General features: G+C 38.8%; 1 protein-coding gene across 12 annotated transcripts in view; it reads left to right on the top strand.

Annotated features, from left to right (window-relative positions):
- Nucleotides 1-16695, top strand: part of SYNPR (synaptoporin) — a 321242-nt gene that overhangs the window by 204214 nt on the left and 100333 nt on the right. For 4 of the 12 annotated variants that reach the window (XR_013162656.1, XR_013162663.1, XR_013162662.1 and 1 more), the window contains exons 1-2: nucleotides 1553-1728; nucleotides 2553-2587. The exons of 1 other annotated variant lie outside the window; for it this stretch is intronic. Coding sequence is in view for 2 of the 11 variants with exons in the window: in XM_077128800.1 (XP_076984915.1) it covers nucleotides 2610-2611 (2 nt within the window). In the remaining 9 variants the exon portion in view is untranslated. Of the gene's footprint in view, nucleotides 1-1552; nucleotides 1729-2552; nucleotides 2612-4572; nucleotides 4668-11242; nucleotides 11543-12153; nucleotides 12252-16695 lie in introns of those variants that run through there. 7 more of the 12 variants (XR_013162659.1, XR_013162658.1, XR_013162661.1 and 4 more) reach the window with 6 other exon arrangements.

Here is a 16695-nt window from a genome sequence, read left to right as displayed (position 1 = left end):
CTGGCACTTATGCAGACCAAGCATTAGCTTGGAGCTTGAAAAGACCCCAGGCTGAGACTCACCAGTGTTTCCATTAGGAAGCTCTCTTTGTATACAGAATTGGTGAGTACCTGAGAGATATGGGTGGGCACCCAGTTAGGTATAATACAATGGGGGACATGCTTTAATCATCTTTCCTAGATCTGAGAATGACCTCATGTATCATTTATTCATTCTTTCAATATAAATTTATTGAGCACCTAAGTGTACAGGAAGCTGAACAATAGGCACATACTGGTTGGCAAATTAGACGTGGCTCCTGTAAGGATGGAAGAAAATAAAGAAGTAAGCAAGAAATATAAGATATAGATAAATATATGAGGACATATATATGAGGAGGTGGTCTTTTTAGAATACAGGATAGGGGCTTCTGGCAGAAGCTGGGACCATGAAGAAAGGAGATATACAGTAGAGAAAGGAACCAAGGAAGAGAGGCTGCCCTGCTAGAGATACTGCCCGAAATAGCAAAATAAAGAGAGTAAAAAATATCCTGGCTTCTCCCTTCCCACCCTCGGAGTTGGTAAAGAAACCAGGCCTCTGAGATGCAGCAGTGCAGGAGAGGAGCAGAGCAAAGACCAGGCAATGACCAGCACAGAGCCCTTCTCTGCACCTGTTTCCTCACTTGCAAAATAAGACAGCTGGATGGAAATCTTCTTAACAGAGAATTAGATCTCCAATTCTATGAAGTGGCAATACATCAATTTTCTTTCCAGGGCAACAGTAGCACCTGACTTTGTCTAGGAACTCTGTTAGTGACCCAGCTGCTGCTGCTTCAGAGAGAGCAGAAGGAGATGTAAAAATTCAATGCAATTACTTCATACAAGTCCCGTTCTTTCAGCTTCATGGGGCTTGCTCTGATACTTGTCCAATTTAGGTAAAATCCAAACAGACTTTTAAAGACCAGAATTGGGGTGTTTATTGAAAATGATTGTAGGTTATATAATCAAGGCTGTTGTTTCTGTAGAGCTCCCATAGGGAGGTGACAAGCGGCAGAGATTAAATCAGTGTATGCTGAGTGGGCCTTTTATGTAGTTTTCCATTTCGCAGTGTGTAATTTTCAGAGCAGGCATGGGGGATTGTGGTGGGTGGAACCTCACTACCTAAGAGAAGCTTTACACCCTAGAAGAATGGAAACATTGCTTTCTTCAAAGTTATGAAACAAAGTTGTAGTTCTTCTTTACATCTGTTTTTTTTTTTCCTAGAAAAGAGGAGAGAGAGAGAGAGAGAGAAATGTTGAGTTGTTTAGAAAAGGACAAAGAAACTCAGCTACAGTGACAGCCCAGTAATGTCAGAAGGAAATATCCCACTCTTGCATCTATATGTTATGACATATTCCTTGAAAAGGTTAGGTGCCCCCTCCATCGTTCCATTAACCTCCATCTCTGCTTCCATCTCTTCCACAACCAGAGTAATGTTAGAACATTCTTTGCCTCCCCTGCAGCTCTCAAGCAGTTGGCCCAATGTCACACAAGGTACTTTATTAGGTCACACTGGTGTCAATTGAGTGGTGGAGACCTGTGCTCCCTCTCCTTCCTGTGCTCTCTGTCCTTTCTACCTTTTCCTGAGAAAATGGCATCTTGTGAGCCATGAGATGAATTGGCTTATGTAGGGGTCATGAGGTCCAATAAGGAAGAGGCAAGTGCTCAGGCTGACTCACCTGCCAAATGCTCAGATAGCCAGAACTGAAAGGTACAAGCATCAGGGCCTGTGGCATCAAGTGAAAACTATAAGTTTGACATTTGCATTCCTCATTGCCCGCCCAGGTTTCACCTGTGGGAATTCAGAGGCACTGGACTTGAATCAGCACGTTAGATTCTCTTTCAATGTGAGGTTCATGAACCAGCTACTGTATCTATATCGTGTAGAAGGTTTGTTAAAAATGGAGATGTCAAGATTCTACCAAAGACCTACCAAATCAGCATCACTGCTGGTGAGGTCTGGGAATTGGCATTTTAACAAGATTAAATGATTCCTAGAAGGATGGAAATTTGAGAACTGCTGACCTATAGGGAAATAGGTAGAGCTTTAATTTGCTATAGTCTAAATTTTGTGTTTTAACAGTAATGGACATTTAAAAAATATATTTGGGATTGAACTTTGATTTAAGTAAACACTTGCCTTCATTTATTATATTTAACACTGTAAACAAAAAGATAAGTATTGTGAATAAGCATAAGGATGTTTCTATTTTCTATTCTCAAATTTTCTGTAGTAGGTATATATTTCTCTTATAATAAAAAACAATGAACTTGCCATAAAAGTGAATGGTCATGGGCAGGCCACGGTGGCTCAGCAGGCAGAGTTCTCGCCTGCCATACCAGAGACCCAGGTTCAATTCCCAGTGCCTGCCTATGCAAAAAATAATAATAATAATTAATTTTTTTTTAAAAGTAAATGGTCATTTAAATTTGGTAGTAATGGGAAAACTATAGCAGTTTTACTTCCCCCAACATGTGCCTTTGAGTATGTTATCCTTCAAAAAAGGCTAAGGGCTTCTTGCCTTTCTTTCCTAGGCCAAGTGGAAATGAGGCTAGAGATCGGCAGCAGGGTGAATATACTTTTATTTCTATATGTATGTATATACCATTATATGTATAATGATTAGCATATTTTAGTGTGGTCATCACAACAAAACTGTAAAGAAGGCAGAACCACATTATTTTTATTTCCCTTTTGGCAGATCAGTACACAGAGACCTAAAGCTTTATTCAAGGTCATGCAGTTAAGAAGTGTCATATCTGGAAGCCTACCCAAAACTCCTGATGCTGTTTTAGTTTGCTAAAGCTGATGAAATGCAATGGGGATTTATTAACATAAAAGTTTACAGTTCTGAGGCCATGAAAATATCCAAATCAAGGTATCAACAAATGATGATTTCTCCCCAAAGACTGGCTATTGGCAATCCTCTGCATTTATGTCACATGACCAGGCACATGGTGATATCTGTTGGTCTCTCCCTTCTCTCCTGGCTTTCATTGTTTCCAGCCTCTAGCTTCATGGTTTCCTCTCTATTTCTGTGGTTTCTCTCTGTTTTCTGTAGGTCTTCTCTGAGCTCCTCTGGCTTTTCTCTCTGAGTTTCTTATAAAGGTCTCCAGTAAGAGGATGAAGACCCAACTTAAATGAAATGGGTCACATCTCAACTTAAGATCCTAACTCACCAAGAGAGTCTACTTACAATAGGTCCACACCCACTATAGGTTTATACCCACAGGAATGGATTAGCTTTAAGTACATGATTTTTTCTGGAGAACATGATAGCTTCAAACGGTCACAGACTCCCATGGGTATCTCAGTGGAATTGTTTACTTCCTCCCCAAACTCTCTTCCAGAAACATGGGGTGATGATGATGATGATGAAGGCAACAGTAATCATCAGCAACATTGTCACCATCTGATGAAAAGAATGACATTAGTCATTTGACCATATATCAGGAGCTATGCAAAGCACATCATACCTTTTATACCATTTAGTCCTAACCATATCCTTATGAGATAGCTACCTGAACTCTACTTGATGGATGAGAAAACTAAGGCTCATGTGGTTCAGTGACTTGCCCCAGTCACACAGCTAATCACTGGCCAGGCCAGACTTTGAATATCTAGGTCTAGTGTACTCCGAAGACCATGAATTTAGCCACCACATCTAAAGAGCAGCAGTGATGCCCTTGAATTTACAAACCCCCACAACTATGGAGAGGTCTTTCCTCAATCCTAGATTTATAGCCTGTTCCCACAAGCAGGCAAGCTGGACAGGCCAAGGAGGATTTGGGGAATGGTCCTCAGGGGCATGGTGTTCTTTGGGACTCAGAATTACTGGCATTTATTTTCCAGTTGATTTACTGAATTTAGGAATCAACTGCAAAGAAAAAAACAACTCCAGGCTGGAGTTAAAATTATTACTTTTTCATTTTTGCAGCCAGCCAGCATTTGCAGTAAATGAGCTGTTGCTGATAGTTTGTAGAACTTCTTCTCATTTTGAAAGATTCTATACTGAAATAGCAGCTGTCACTTGGAAGCTGAGTGTTAAGGAATCATACAAATGACAGGGTTTTCTAAGAATGGGATTATTAGTGCCATGGCTGATTCACATTTCCCTGGGAAAGGGGTGGATTGTGGAGGGCAGCAGCAGCTGAGGACTTGAGAGGACCTAATACTAATCAGGGAACTTGGCCACTTTGATTACAGTGAAGGAAAATTAGTTATCTTGCTTCTTAAGCTTAGCATTGAGTTATCAGAAATAAGTGGACAGTGCAGAGAGCCACTTTTCCTAAGTGTATAGTTGGGGCTTCTTCTGAGGTATACTTGATTAGCTCTCAGCATCTTTAGAAATTAGCTGTGAGTTATGCCCCATAACCTCTAGCTACATGTTTTATTTTAGTATAATTACCAGAGGTTTCATATTTCACCCATTCCTCCACCACCTTACACATCATCATCTAAAACACAGTTACAATTTCTGTGGCTTATAACCACATTTTAAAATATCATTTTTTAAATAAAGAAAAGCAATATATTTTTTTATGTTTTAAAAAGCCTATCTTGGTTAGAATGCCTGCCTTTCATGTGGGAGACCCACGTTCGATTCCTGGACCATGCACCACCGCCTCCCCCAAAAAAGCCTGTCTTTCAGAAATGGATGAAATAGAATATTCGAATTCTCCCTTCATGTAATTACTCAAAGATACTCACTACCAAGAGTTTTGTTATGTATCATTTGAGATTTTTTTTCCATAAACTCATTTTTGATGCAAACTGATTTTGGTGTAAGTACTATTTTGCAAATTAAAGTTTATTTTAAAAGAGCAATTATAGGCGCGGCGCCCACGCCCCGCAGCAGCCGACCCGCCCGCCCTCCTTCTCCCCTCTCTTTCTCCGCCGGCCCGCCGCGCGGCGCCCACGCCCCACAGCAGCCGACCGCCCGCCCTCCTTCTCCCCTCTCTTTCTCCTCCTGCTCCAGCCGCTCTCCAACCACCACGGTGCCCTCTTCCCCCGCCTTCACCGGCTCCTCCACCACCAGCCTCTACAGCCTTGCCGCCCTCACCTTTCCTCCTCCAGAACAGCTACTGGGGGAGTGGAGATAATACAGAGCAGCTCCTGGAGCCACGAGGGAGAGCAAAGGGACGGCGTACCCCATCCTGGAACGGCTGACTATCTGGGAGAACCAGCTCCGGTGAGATCACCAAGGGGCACGGGCTTTCCTGGGTGGGACGGCAAGCGACTGGAGTCCCTCCCTTCCACCTTCCCACGCCAGCTGATAGAATTGGACAGGCGGTCCCCTTAGGCCACGGCGGCTGGTGCCCCCACCACATGAGGCCCCCCGGAACAACTGAGATAGTTGGGTCGGAAACCCCCAGACTGCGGAGAACAGTGACCGGGGGATCCCTTCCAAACACGTGACTCCCCCGTCGGCTGGGAATAGTGCACTCTCCTGGGCTGCGACAGCTGGCGCCCTCCCGCCACGCTTGGTGCCCCGGGCCGACTAGCTAATTCGGCCGGACGCTCTCCCGTGCTGCGGCGGCCGGCGACCCTCCCCGCATTCGGAACCCCAGGCCGGCTGGCATTCTTCCAAGACGCTTCGGCGGCCGAACCTCCCCTACGGCGAGAATTTTCCAGAGTTAAAGGACCCACAGCAACTTTCACTGGTGGAACCCGTAGACAAACGTGTGCCACGAGCGCCACCTACTGGGCAGGATAAGAAAAACAGAACCCAGAGATTGCACAGAAAAATCTTTCAACCTGTGGGGTCGAACACCCAGGGAAATCTGACTAAATGCCCAGACGCCAGCAGAAGATAACGGATCACGCTCAGAAAATTGAACATATGGCCCAGTCAAACGAAGAAACCAATAGTTCAAATGAGATACAGGAGCTGAAACAACTAATGCTGAATATACGAACAGAAATGGAAAACCTCTTCAAAAACGAAATCGATAAATTGAGGGAGGACATGAAGAAGACATGGGCTGAACATAAAGAAGAAATAGAAAAACTGAAAAAACAAATCACAGAACTTATGGAAGTGAAAGATAAAGTAGAAAAGATGGAAAAAACAATGGATACCTACAACGACAGATTTAAAGAAACAGAAGATAGAATTAGTGATTTGGAGGATGAAACATCTGAATTCCAAAAAGAAACAGAAACTATCCAGAAAAGAATGGAAAAATTTGAACAAGGTATCAGGGAACTCAAGGACAATGTGAACCGTACAAATATACGTGTAGTGGGTATCCCAGAAGGAGAAGAGAAGGGAAAAGGAGGAGAAAAACTAATGGAAGAAATTATCACTGAAAATTTCCCAACTCTTATGAAAGACCTAAAATTACAGATCCAAGAAGTGCAGCGCACCCCAAAGAGATTAGACACAAATAGGCGTTCCCCAAGACACTTACTAGTTAGAATGTCAGAGGTCAAAGAGAAAGAGAGGATCTTGAAAGCAGCGAGAGAAAAACAATCCGTCACATACAAGGGAAACCCAATAAGACTATGTGTAGATTTCTCAGCAGAAACCATGGAAGCTAGAAGACAGTGGGATGATATATTTAAGTTACTAAAAGAGAAAAACTGCCAGCCAAGACTCCTATATCCAGCAAAATTGTCCTTCAAAAATGAGGGAGAAATTAAAACATTCTCAGACAAAAAGTCACTGAGAGAATTTGTGACCAAGAGACCAGCTCTGCAAGAAATACTAAAGGAAGCACTAGAGTCAGAACCGAAAAGACAGAAGAGAGAGACATGGAGAAAAGTGTAGAAAGAAGGAAAGTCAGATATGATATATATAATACAAAAGGCAAAATGGTAGAGGAAAATATTATTCAAACAGTAATAACTCTAAATGTCAATGGACTGAATTCCCCAATTAAAAGACATAGACTGGCAGAATGGATTAAAAAATAGGATCCTTCTATATGCTGTCTACAGGAAACACATCTTAGACCCAAAGATAAATATAGGTTGAAAGTGAAAGGTTGGGAAAAGATATTTCATGCAAATAACAACCAGAAAAGAGCAGGAGTGGCTATACTAATATCCAACAAGTTAGACTTCAAATGTAAAACAGTTAAAAGAGACAAAGAAGGACACTATATACTACTAAAAGGAACAATTAAGCAAGAAGACATAACAATCATAAATATTTACGCACCGAACCAGAATGCCCCAAAATACGTGAGGAATACACTGCAAACACTGAAAAGGGAAATAGACACATATACCATAATAGTTGGAGACTTCAATTCACCACTCTCATCAATGGACAGAACATCTACACAGAGGATCAATAAAGAAATAGAGAACCTGAATATTACTATAAATGAGCTTGACTTAACAGACATTTATAGGACATTACATCCCACAACAGCAGGATACACCTTTTTTTCAAGTGCTCATGGATCATTCTCAAAGATAGACCATATGCTGGGTCACAAAGCAAGTCTTAACAAATTTTAAAATATTGAAATCATACACAACACTTTCTCGGATCATAAAGGAATGAAGTTGGAAATCAATAATAGGCAGAGTGCCAGAAAATTCATAAATACATGGAGGCTCAACAACACACTCTTAAACAACAAGTGGGTCAAAGAAGAAATTGCGAGAGAAATTAGTAAATACCTAGAGGCAAATGAAAATGAAGACACAACATATCAAAACTTATGGGACGCAGCAAAGGCAGTGCTAAGAGGGAAATTTATTGCCCTAAATGCCTTTATCAGAAAAGAAGAAAAGGCAAAAATGCAGGAATTAACTGTCCACTTGGAAGAACTGGAGAAAGAACAGCAAACTAATCCCAAAGCAAGCAAAAGGAAAGAAATAACAAAGATTAGAGCAGAAATAAATGAAATTGAAAACATGAAAAGAGCAATTATAAGCATCTTTCCATTCCAGCAGTTATGTATGGATCTACTGCATATATTACATCATCACTATACCATAATTTATTGTATAGCTATACTATAATTTATTAATCCAGTCACCTATTGATGTATATTTAGGTTGTTTCAGGTTTTCACTATTACAAAAAATTCAACAATGAGCATAGTTTTGCATCTTAACTCATAAAGCAAGTTCGTACAAGTAGGATTGCTGGGGCAAAACGTATGCACACCTTTAATTTTTATAGTTTTTGTCATATTCCTCTCCAGAAAGCAGTTGGCATAGCTACCAGGTTATGAAGAGGTCTGTTTCTCCACTTTCTTCCCAATAAGGAATACTATAACTTTAAATCACTGCAAATATGAGTTTTTTAAAAAGCAATTTCTCATTTTATTTGTACTTACTTGATTATCACTGAGAATGAATATCTTGCTATATGGTTGTTAGACATCTTTACTCCTGACAAAAATTTTGGGCAATTATTCATTTTTCTTTTTATCTAATAGCTGTAACACTTACCTTATCCCTTGCCTCCCATACCAATTGCTTTATTAATTTAACATTCCCCAATGCAATCTTATAAGATTTATCAATTGATACAACAAACTTTCAGTACTGTTGCAGACACTGTGCTTTGGCAATGAGGGGGATTTAAAAAATGGAGAGATTAGGTTCTTTTTCATGGAGTTTAATCTTTTTTTAAGAATAGTTTGACATTAATGAAATTAAGACACAGAAGTTGCATGCCTCACCCTAGGACCCACAGCAAATCCTTGGTTATACAGAAATTTGTACCAATGGCCTGACATCCTTGCCCAATATAACTATCTCACAAAGTCACAGTGCATATAATTAGAATCAAGGCCCTGATAATCTTTACTAATGACAAGGAGATATATAACAAATTGCCTAACTAAATAAATTAACGTTTATTCAATGTGATAGAACTCTTTGAGAATTCATCTATCGAATTGATTTATATCATGTTGCTCATCTTAACAACCCTTATTAACTGCAGGCATTGGAGAGAGTCTGCCCAATAGTGGTTGTAAAGAGAACTCATTTTTCAATTCTTGTTCCCTCAAAGATACATAAGTATCATGAAAGAATTTGTCTTCAGGGTTAATTTTCAAGACTTTGTTCTTATTTGTCTCTAGCTCTAGTTTATGGCTAGTCCAAATGAGAAGGAACTAGTTATCTGACATTTTAGCAAGTCACCTCTAGCAGTGTCAAGAGAGAATGAATGCCAGGGGTAATATACCATCAAGAATTATTTTTTTGTCAATTTAAGCCACCATCTTTGTCTGTCATGAACTTCATTTCCAAACCTGAAATTACCATTCTGATTACTCTGTTCTTTAAAGCTGGGATTTTGGTTCCTCTGCAGAGTGAATATTCCCCAAAGAAAGATATAGTTTGTTTCCTTTATGCAGATACAAATTAAAGCTTAAATATCCTGTATTGGAACAAACAGTGCCATAGAAGAAAATGAATGTAAATGCCTTACGTTGTGCAAGACTAAGTGAAAATGTCATGTGAATTACTCTCTAGTTCAGACTCTTCACTAGTGCCCAGATGACTATTTCTTCAGTCTTGAAAATCACTTCAATTTTCAACTAAATGCCTGTAGCCAATAGTCATTGTGTCATTAGCATATTTTATAATGTTTTCTAGAAGAGAAGTATAGAAAGTAGGGAAATGTAATAAAGTGTACACTCAGCTGTTCTTTCAGAGTCTTACTGTACATCATCAGGAGTCCTTGAACTTTTGAGCCTTTGTCCATTCAAGCCATTCAGTCATTAAATACATACAAAGTGTGTCACCAGAGGAATGAAGGATGCTTGCCCTAGCCGCAGGTCCAGCCCAGAGGCAGCAGTGTTTAGATCCATGGGGCCCTGCCTGTCCTAGTTGATTGGCTTATAGGCTGATAGGTGGACACCAGTTTGTTAGATGGTCAACAATCTCCAAATGGTTGTTGGCTCAAAGAGAGACTCATTTATTCATTTAGTACAATTTTTAAATATTCACAATAAGGACAAAAATAAATAAATGATGGGAGAGAGGATAAGGGCCAAAAAAAGAAAAAATGGGTAAATTGCAATACTAGTGGCCAATGAGAGCAGTAAGAGGTATGGGATATATGGGTTTTTTGTTTTTTCTTTTAATTTCTTTTTCTGGAGTGATGCAGATGTTCTAAAAATGATCATGGTGATGAATGTACAACAATGTGATGATATTGTGAGCCATTGATTGTATTCTTTGGATGGACATTATGGTGCAAGAAGATACCTCAAAAAAATATTTTTAAATATATATGTCCACTGTGTGCCAGGCAGCCGTTCTTGGTGCTGGGCATCCTATGGAGAACAAGACAGATGAAGTCCTTCTCATGGGACTTAACATTGTAGTAAGGGAAGGAACAGAGCAAATAAACAAGTAAACAAGCAAAAGACCAACATCATGTCAAATAACAACAGGCACATTGATAAAATTTAAACAGAGTGATGTGATAGAGAATAACTGGAGAGGGTGTGGTAAATCAGATTATGTCATTCCCCTGGTTTTAAACAGGATTCCCATTGCACCTAGTATAAAAGTCAAGTGACTTATATGATAGAAGCTCTGAGGCTCTATCTGACCTGGCATGGCCTGCCTCATTGCATCCTTATGAAGGGACGTTCAAGCTGAGACCTGAATGAGGAGAAGGATGAACCAGGTCAAGATCAGAAGAAGAGATTCTGTGCAGAATGAACAGCAAGTACAAAGGCAGTAAGGGGGCTGGCACTGTAATGAAATAGAAAGAAGAGTCACGTAGCAAGAACAAGTGGGTAAGGTGAAAGATTGGGGTGCAATGAGGCAGGCGGAGCCAAGTCAGATAGAGCCTCAGAGGTTCTATCATGTAAGTCACTTGAGTTTTATACTAGGTGCAATGGGAATCCTCTGTTTAAAACCAGGGGAATGACATAATCTGATTTACATAATTTAATGATTATCTTAGTTGTTGTGTGAAAGATTCTTTTTTTCAGGGCACATGGAGACCAGTTCCAAGGTTAGGACAGTTGATCTAGGCAAGAGATGATGATGGCTTAAATCAGAATTTCTGTGGTTTAGAGGGAGAAAACTGGAGAGGCATAGGATCTATCTAACAGATAGTCCATAAAACTGACCGATAGAAAGAATGTTTTGAAGAAGGTGAGGCAAAGAAGGAATCAAGATTTGGAGACAAAGAACTGGGAGAATGGTGGTAGGTTGGTGGGACATGTTTAAATTGTACTTTGGACATGAAAATTTGAGATACTTCTTAGACTTAACAAAAAATTTTTTTCAGTAAATAAATGAATGACCTGTTGAAGAAAGCTGAGCTAGACCAATTGAATTCCCTATTTGGGGAATTTGAACTAAGAAGCTGGAGGGAGAGAGGAAAGGAAGGAAGAAGGGAAGAAGGGAGCAGCAGAAGATCACTAATGAGATAGAGTCAAGGCCCATGACACTATGAAGAGCTTTATAGGAGCCAAAATTATAAGGAAGCAGAGACTCTGAGTCAACAAAGGAAGAAGAGTGTTAGACAGAGAGAAGCAAAAATACCTCAAGAAACCAGCAGGGTACGTGTCCGTGAGGGATATGGGAGGTGAGTTGTTCATCCCCGAGAGCTGACTCATTCTTCCCTTCTATTTCCTGTCCATAAGCATCCTCCCCCAGCATGCTCCTTTCTTGATGTAATGTGAGTGGGTCTCTCTTTTTAAAGAAGTATCCAAATTGAAATAAATACCTAGGCACACCGATGACCACAAAGATGAGTAAGATAAAATCATCATACTCAAGAAGTTCAGGTTTAGTGAAGCAGAAAAGACATTATTAAAAAGAACTGTTGTATAAAGTCCAAATGAAATGCTAAGGGTGTTAAAACAATATTTGCCCATTGGGATCATGTGTTCTTTTTTAATCAAACAAAAAATTAAAAACATGCGATTTGTCCTTTGGAATCTGCATTAGGTAATAGAAAGTTTCCTGTTAGGTAATATGCAGCATTATTGAAGGTAGTTTCCCAAATTTTGGTCATGATATTAACCATATCCACCATATCATATCATCTGTACTATTACTTGCTTAATAGTTTCATTAGATTAAACTCACTTTGGTAACTTAATTACATGCCTCCTCCTCAGCAATAATAACCTTGAAATAACGCCTTGTTGCACTGTTCATATTTTTTTCTAATATCCATAAAAATAAACACAGATTGTGAAATAAAGAGCAGTCTTCCTTGCCCCCCAAATCATCTCACAACCACCAGGGCTTCATCTGCCAGATTCTTGGAAACATGGACCAAGTGAAAAGAGTGAGAATTATATAACTCAGAGAGTTATAATTCTCATTTTGGATTTGACTCCTTCACCTAGCAGCTATGGGATCCTGGTGAGCCTATCTCTTTTCCCCCTCAGCAATAAAATGAGTATAATACCTGACCTACCCATCTTACAAGGTGATTATGAGGATCAGATAAGATAAAGAATGCCAAAATGTGTTGCAAAAAAAAAGGTGCCCTGTAAATGACTGTGTTTATTATGAGTGCAGTTGTGGACTTTAGTCATCATTTATGTGTGTTCCTAATGGGAGCAACACTGGGGAAATGCTGGTATGTGGAAGGCAAAAAGAATGTCCTCCTCTCTAAGCTGTGTTCCCAGAATCCATCACCACCTTCCAATCTTCTCTAAACTTGTCTTCACTTATTATCAGAGCCACGCAATCTAGACAATATTCATTCACGGATTTGTGAGGTTGCCAATTATTTCTTAAAAACAGGTAAGTGTCATCTTCCCAAGTTTATTAGGTAGTGCACTGGAGAAGGTACCTTCTTTTGACAACTGAAGTAATTATAAAATAGACTACATACTATGGTATATAGAGTTGTGTGAGCAAGGAGTTAGGGCCACTTACAGGCTAGCGTCTTTGTACAACGTAATTAACCTCTCTGAATCTATTACTTAATTTGAAAAATGGAACAAATAGTGCTTATTTTGTAAGCTTTTTGTGATATTTAATGAAATAATGATAGCTAATTGCTTAACATAGTGCCTGGCCCACAGCAAGCCCTAAATAAATTTTAGCCATTTTTTTCTGCATGTGGGATGAGAATTACTGTCCACATTGGTGGCATATCTGTACTGGGAGTTTGTGATTCTAAATATCAAAGCTCCAACCTCAGAGGGTTGTTACACATGTAAACAGTGCCTGGCATTTTTACAAGATGAGGATCACCTGCTTTTGTATTCTCAGTGTTTATTTTTATATTGTTTATTATTGTGCTGTTATTAGTATTGGATAAAGTGAGGTGTGATGACTGTAAGAATTCTCAGTTGTAGATAATTCTGCCTTGAATCAGAGTTTATTTTCTGGGTTGTTGTCTAGGTTCTGTTGTCCTAAATACTGTGAGACTGTAGCACAAATTTAGGGAATGATAGACACTCAAAAGGTACTACTTGATGAACTGGAGAGATTAGCATCCAATTTGTGTTGGGCAACTAATGCTCCTTCTTGATCAGAATTCAGACCTCAGCTATGACACACTGAGCCCTATGTGATTTCTGAGCTCTGGAAATGTAACTAGTGGGATATGCTGTGAGTGTAAAGTACACATGAGATTTCAAAGACAGCACAAAAAAAAGAATATAAAAATATCATTTGAGTAAAGAAAAAAAAAGAAGGATAGGGAATAAGTAAATAATAGGGGGAGATGGGGTTAAAATCAGGTAGATTGAAACGTTGTGGGTCGATGGAAGGGAGGGGTAGGGGGTATGGGATGTATGAGTTCTTTTTTTTTCTTTTTATTTCTTTTTCTGGAGTGATGCAAATGTCCTAAAAATGATCATGGTGAAGAATACACAACTATGTGATGATATTATGAGCCACTGATTGTATAATATGGTTATACTATATGTGGATATTTCTCAAAAAATATATTTAAAATTTTTTTGATCATTAGTGTTTAATTAATTACACATTGACATGGTAATGTTTTGGATGTATTGGTTTAAATAGATATATTATTAAAATTAATTTCATTTGTTCCTTTTCACTTTTTTAATGTGGCTATTAGAAAATTTAAAATTACACATGTGGCTTCCATTACATTTCAGTTGGGCAGCAATGATCCAAACTATTACCTAAATACTGTTTCATCTCATAATTTTACAATATCAAATGCCCCTTTTGATCTGAAAACAATGGCAAAGTTCCTTTCAGAATTTTAATCTCAGCTATGTTTGTGCTATCTTTTGTTCATTGACACCACTTTCCAAACTTAATGTTCTGTAGCAAGCCACAATTTTAATGGAGTAGAGTTTGGTCATCTATTTCAGTTGTATTAGTTTATATCTTATTCTATTAAAATATTTTATTGTGAAGGTGCAAGGGTAGTTCAGTGGTAGAATTCTCACCTGCCATGTGGGAGACCCGGGTTCCCAGCCCATGTACTTCCCCAAACCAAAAACAAAAACAAACAAACAAAAAGTCAACAAATGGTGGAAAAAGAATGAAATGTGAACCCCTCCATACAGCATACAAAAAGAAAATCTCATTGTAAACATAAAAGTTTTAAGACAATTGTTTCCACTGAATTAAAGAGTGTAGAAAGGGAATGTCCCCCACCCCAAACTAACAAAACAACAAATAATCTTACAATAAAATAATCTAACAGATGATAAGTGGCTGAAATTATGTGATGTCTGAAAATAATCATGGATTGTTTAGATATCAACAGTATTTTGATTAATTTATGTGATCCAAATACTGCTTTCAGAAATGCCATTATATCCAGCAATAATGTAGATTGTAGATGATTACTGTGTCCTGAACAATATTCCATAGTAATTTGTGAAACCAGTGGACTAAGAATCTTATACGAGAACATTTCTAAATCTCCGTCATGTAGATAGTATGTATAATAGGATGACCTTCTAATGAGCTATTTTATTTTCACTGTTGAAACTATTTTATAAACTCATGTGTTGGTAATGTTTTAAACTTTTGTATGCATGCATGTGTTTGACCATGTGTAGGTCTGGGTATCCAGGCTTTGGGGAGGGTTTTAAAATAAAAATCCCGGGTAAGCTAAAGTTAGATCAAAACTGCTTTACTTTATGAATATCTTGAAAACAACGTTCCAAAATCTTTCTGAAGCTCCCCAAATAACTTTCTATAAAGAAATATTAAGAACTAACCAATAAGTAACACGCTTTAGATTAGGATTGGTCATTCACAAAAACGCAACAAACAAAACATCTTTTTCTTTGATCTCCTCACCTCCACCTTCCTCCTTTACTTTGCAGGGTTTTAAAACCTTCCCATCTCCAAATTTACAAATGATTTGCTTTTCCTAAGTTCATCTGCATATCTGTCATCTTTCTCATGGAGTGCAATGGGTTCTACATTCTACAGCTAGCCCACTAAATCTCCAAGTAAAGCTAAAATGTATACATTTACCAACAACAGGGATGAAACATGATAAATTAAAAGCAACTGCAATGAAACTGACTGTAATTTTTAATATTTTTCTTGAAGATCTATACTTGAAGAAAAGCAATTTTTAATTAGTGACTGAAAAGAAGTTTTAAGAACACCCAAGGCCTGCAGAGTTTAATAGCAAAAGTTCTCCATAGCACCTCATAATATTTCCAAATATTGGCTGTCTTCTCCCTGGAAGCAGTAACATCACCCACTGCTCTTACTCGATAGTCATGATGAGGCTCCTTTGTGGCTCACGTAGAGAGAAGGGTGAGGGAAGGGATAGAAAGAGAACTGGATAAAGTAGAGAGTTGTGAAATGATTGAGAAAGAGGTGAAAAATAGGAAAGGGAGACTATTAGAGTTTGTAGGTCTGTGCATGAAAGACAATACCTGAACGGGGGATGGAAGGAAGAAGAGAGAATGTGTGTACAAATAAATCTGCTTCCATTTATTGAACTTCACTACATGCCAGGACTGTGCCAGGTGCTTTACACATTTCATTTTCCCAATTAAAGGCAATATTGGTCCCATTTATAAGTGAGAGAACTGAAGCTCAGAATGGTTAAGTATAAGGTTGAACTATATGAAATTGCCATTTGTATGGATCATGGCAGTTTCATATGGATCTACCTAACAGCTTGCCAAGGACACAGACGAGTAAGTTTTGGAATGAGGATTCAAATGAAACTATAGCTGGCTCCAAAACACTAATTCCTTCCCCACTCCATACTGCTGCTTCTATACAGCAATACCGGAGGGAAGAGGAAACGTGTTGCGGAAGAAATTTGCATCAGGCAGGACCCATGTTGGCCACAGCGGTGGCCCCACCAGGCAAAGAAGGATTGATTGCCTTTCAGAGCAAGACTGAGAATAGGGGACAGAGCAGAACTGATCATTTGAATGCAGAGTTATGTCTTCTGTTTGTAACTTGGAAGATATCTACATTATTTTTAATAGTCTATATGTATTTCTAAAAAGTTAATCAATATAGTGAAGGCCTTTTCTACAATAGAATGCTTACCTTGTAATGTGGTTCAAGTACAGTGTAAACATTTTAATTTCCCCTCACCCTACCAAAGCATGATTTTATTTGTTACCAGTAACTAGCATCTTCATGCAAATTGCTCCATTCCAATGGGCTGTAAAGATCAGTAAACAATATTCTAACAGTTAGATGAGTGCAATCAATGATATTGATGCCTTGTGAAGGGCCTTCTTTGCAGACTTTTTAATTGATTTTTATATTTTCATGTTCCCCAAGATTTCATCCCCGGAA

Source organism: Tamandua tetradactyla, chromosome 15 (genome assembly GCF_023851605.1).
Source record: "Tamandua tetradactyla isolate mTamTet1 chromosome 15, mTamTet1.pri, whole genome shotgun sequence".
Taxonomy (NCBI): domain Eukaryota; kingdom Metazoa; phylum Chordata; class Mammalia; order Pilosa; family Myrmecophagidae; genus Tamandua; species Tamandua tetradactyla.
This window is presented reverse-complemented; position numbering and strand designations above follow the sequence as displayed.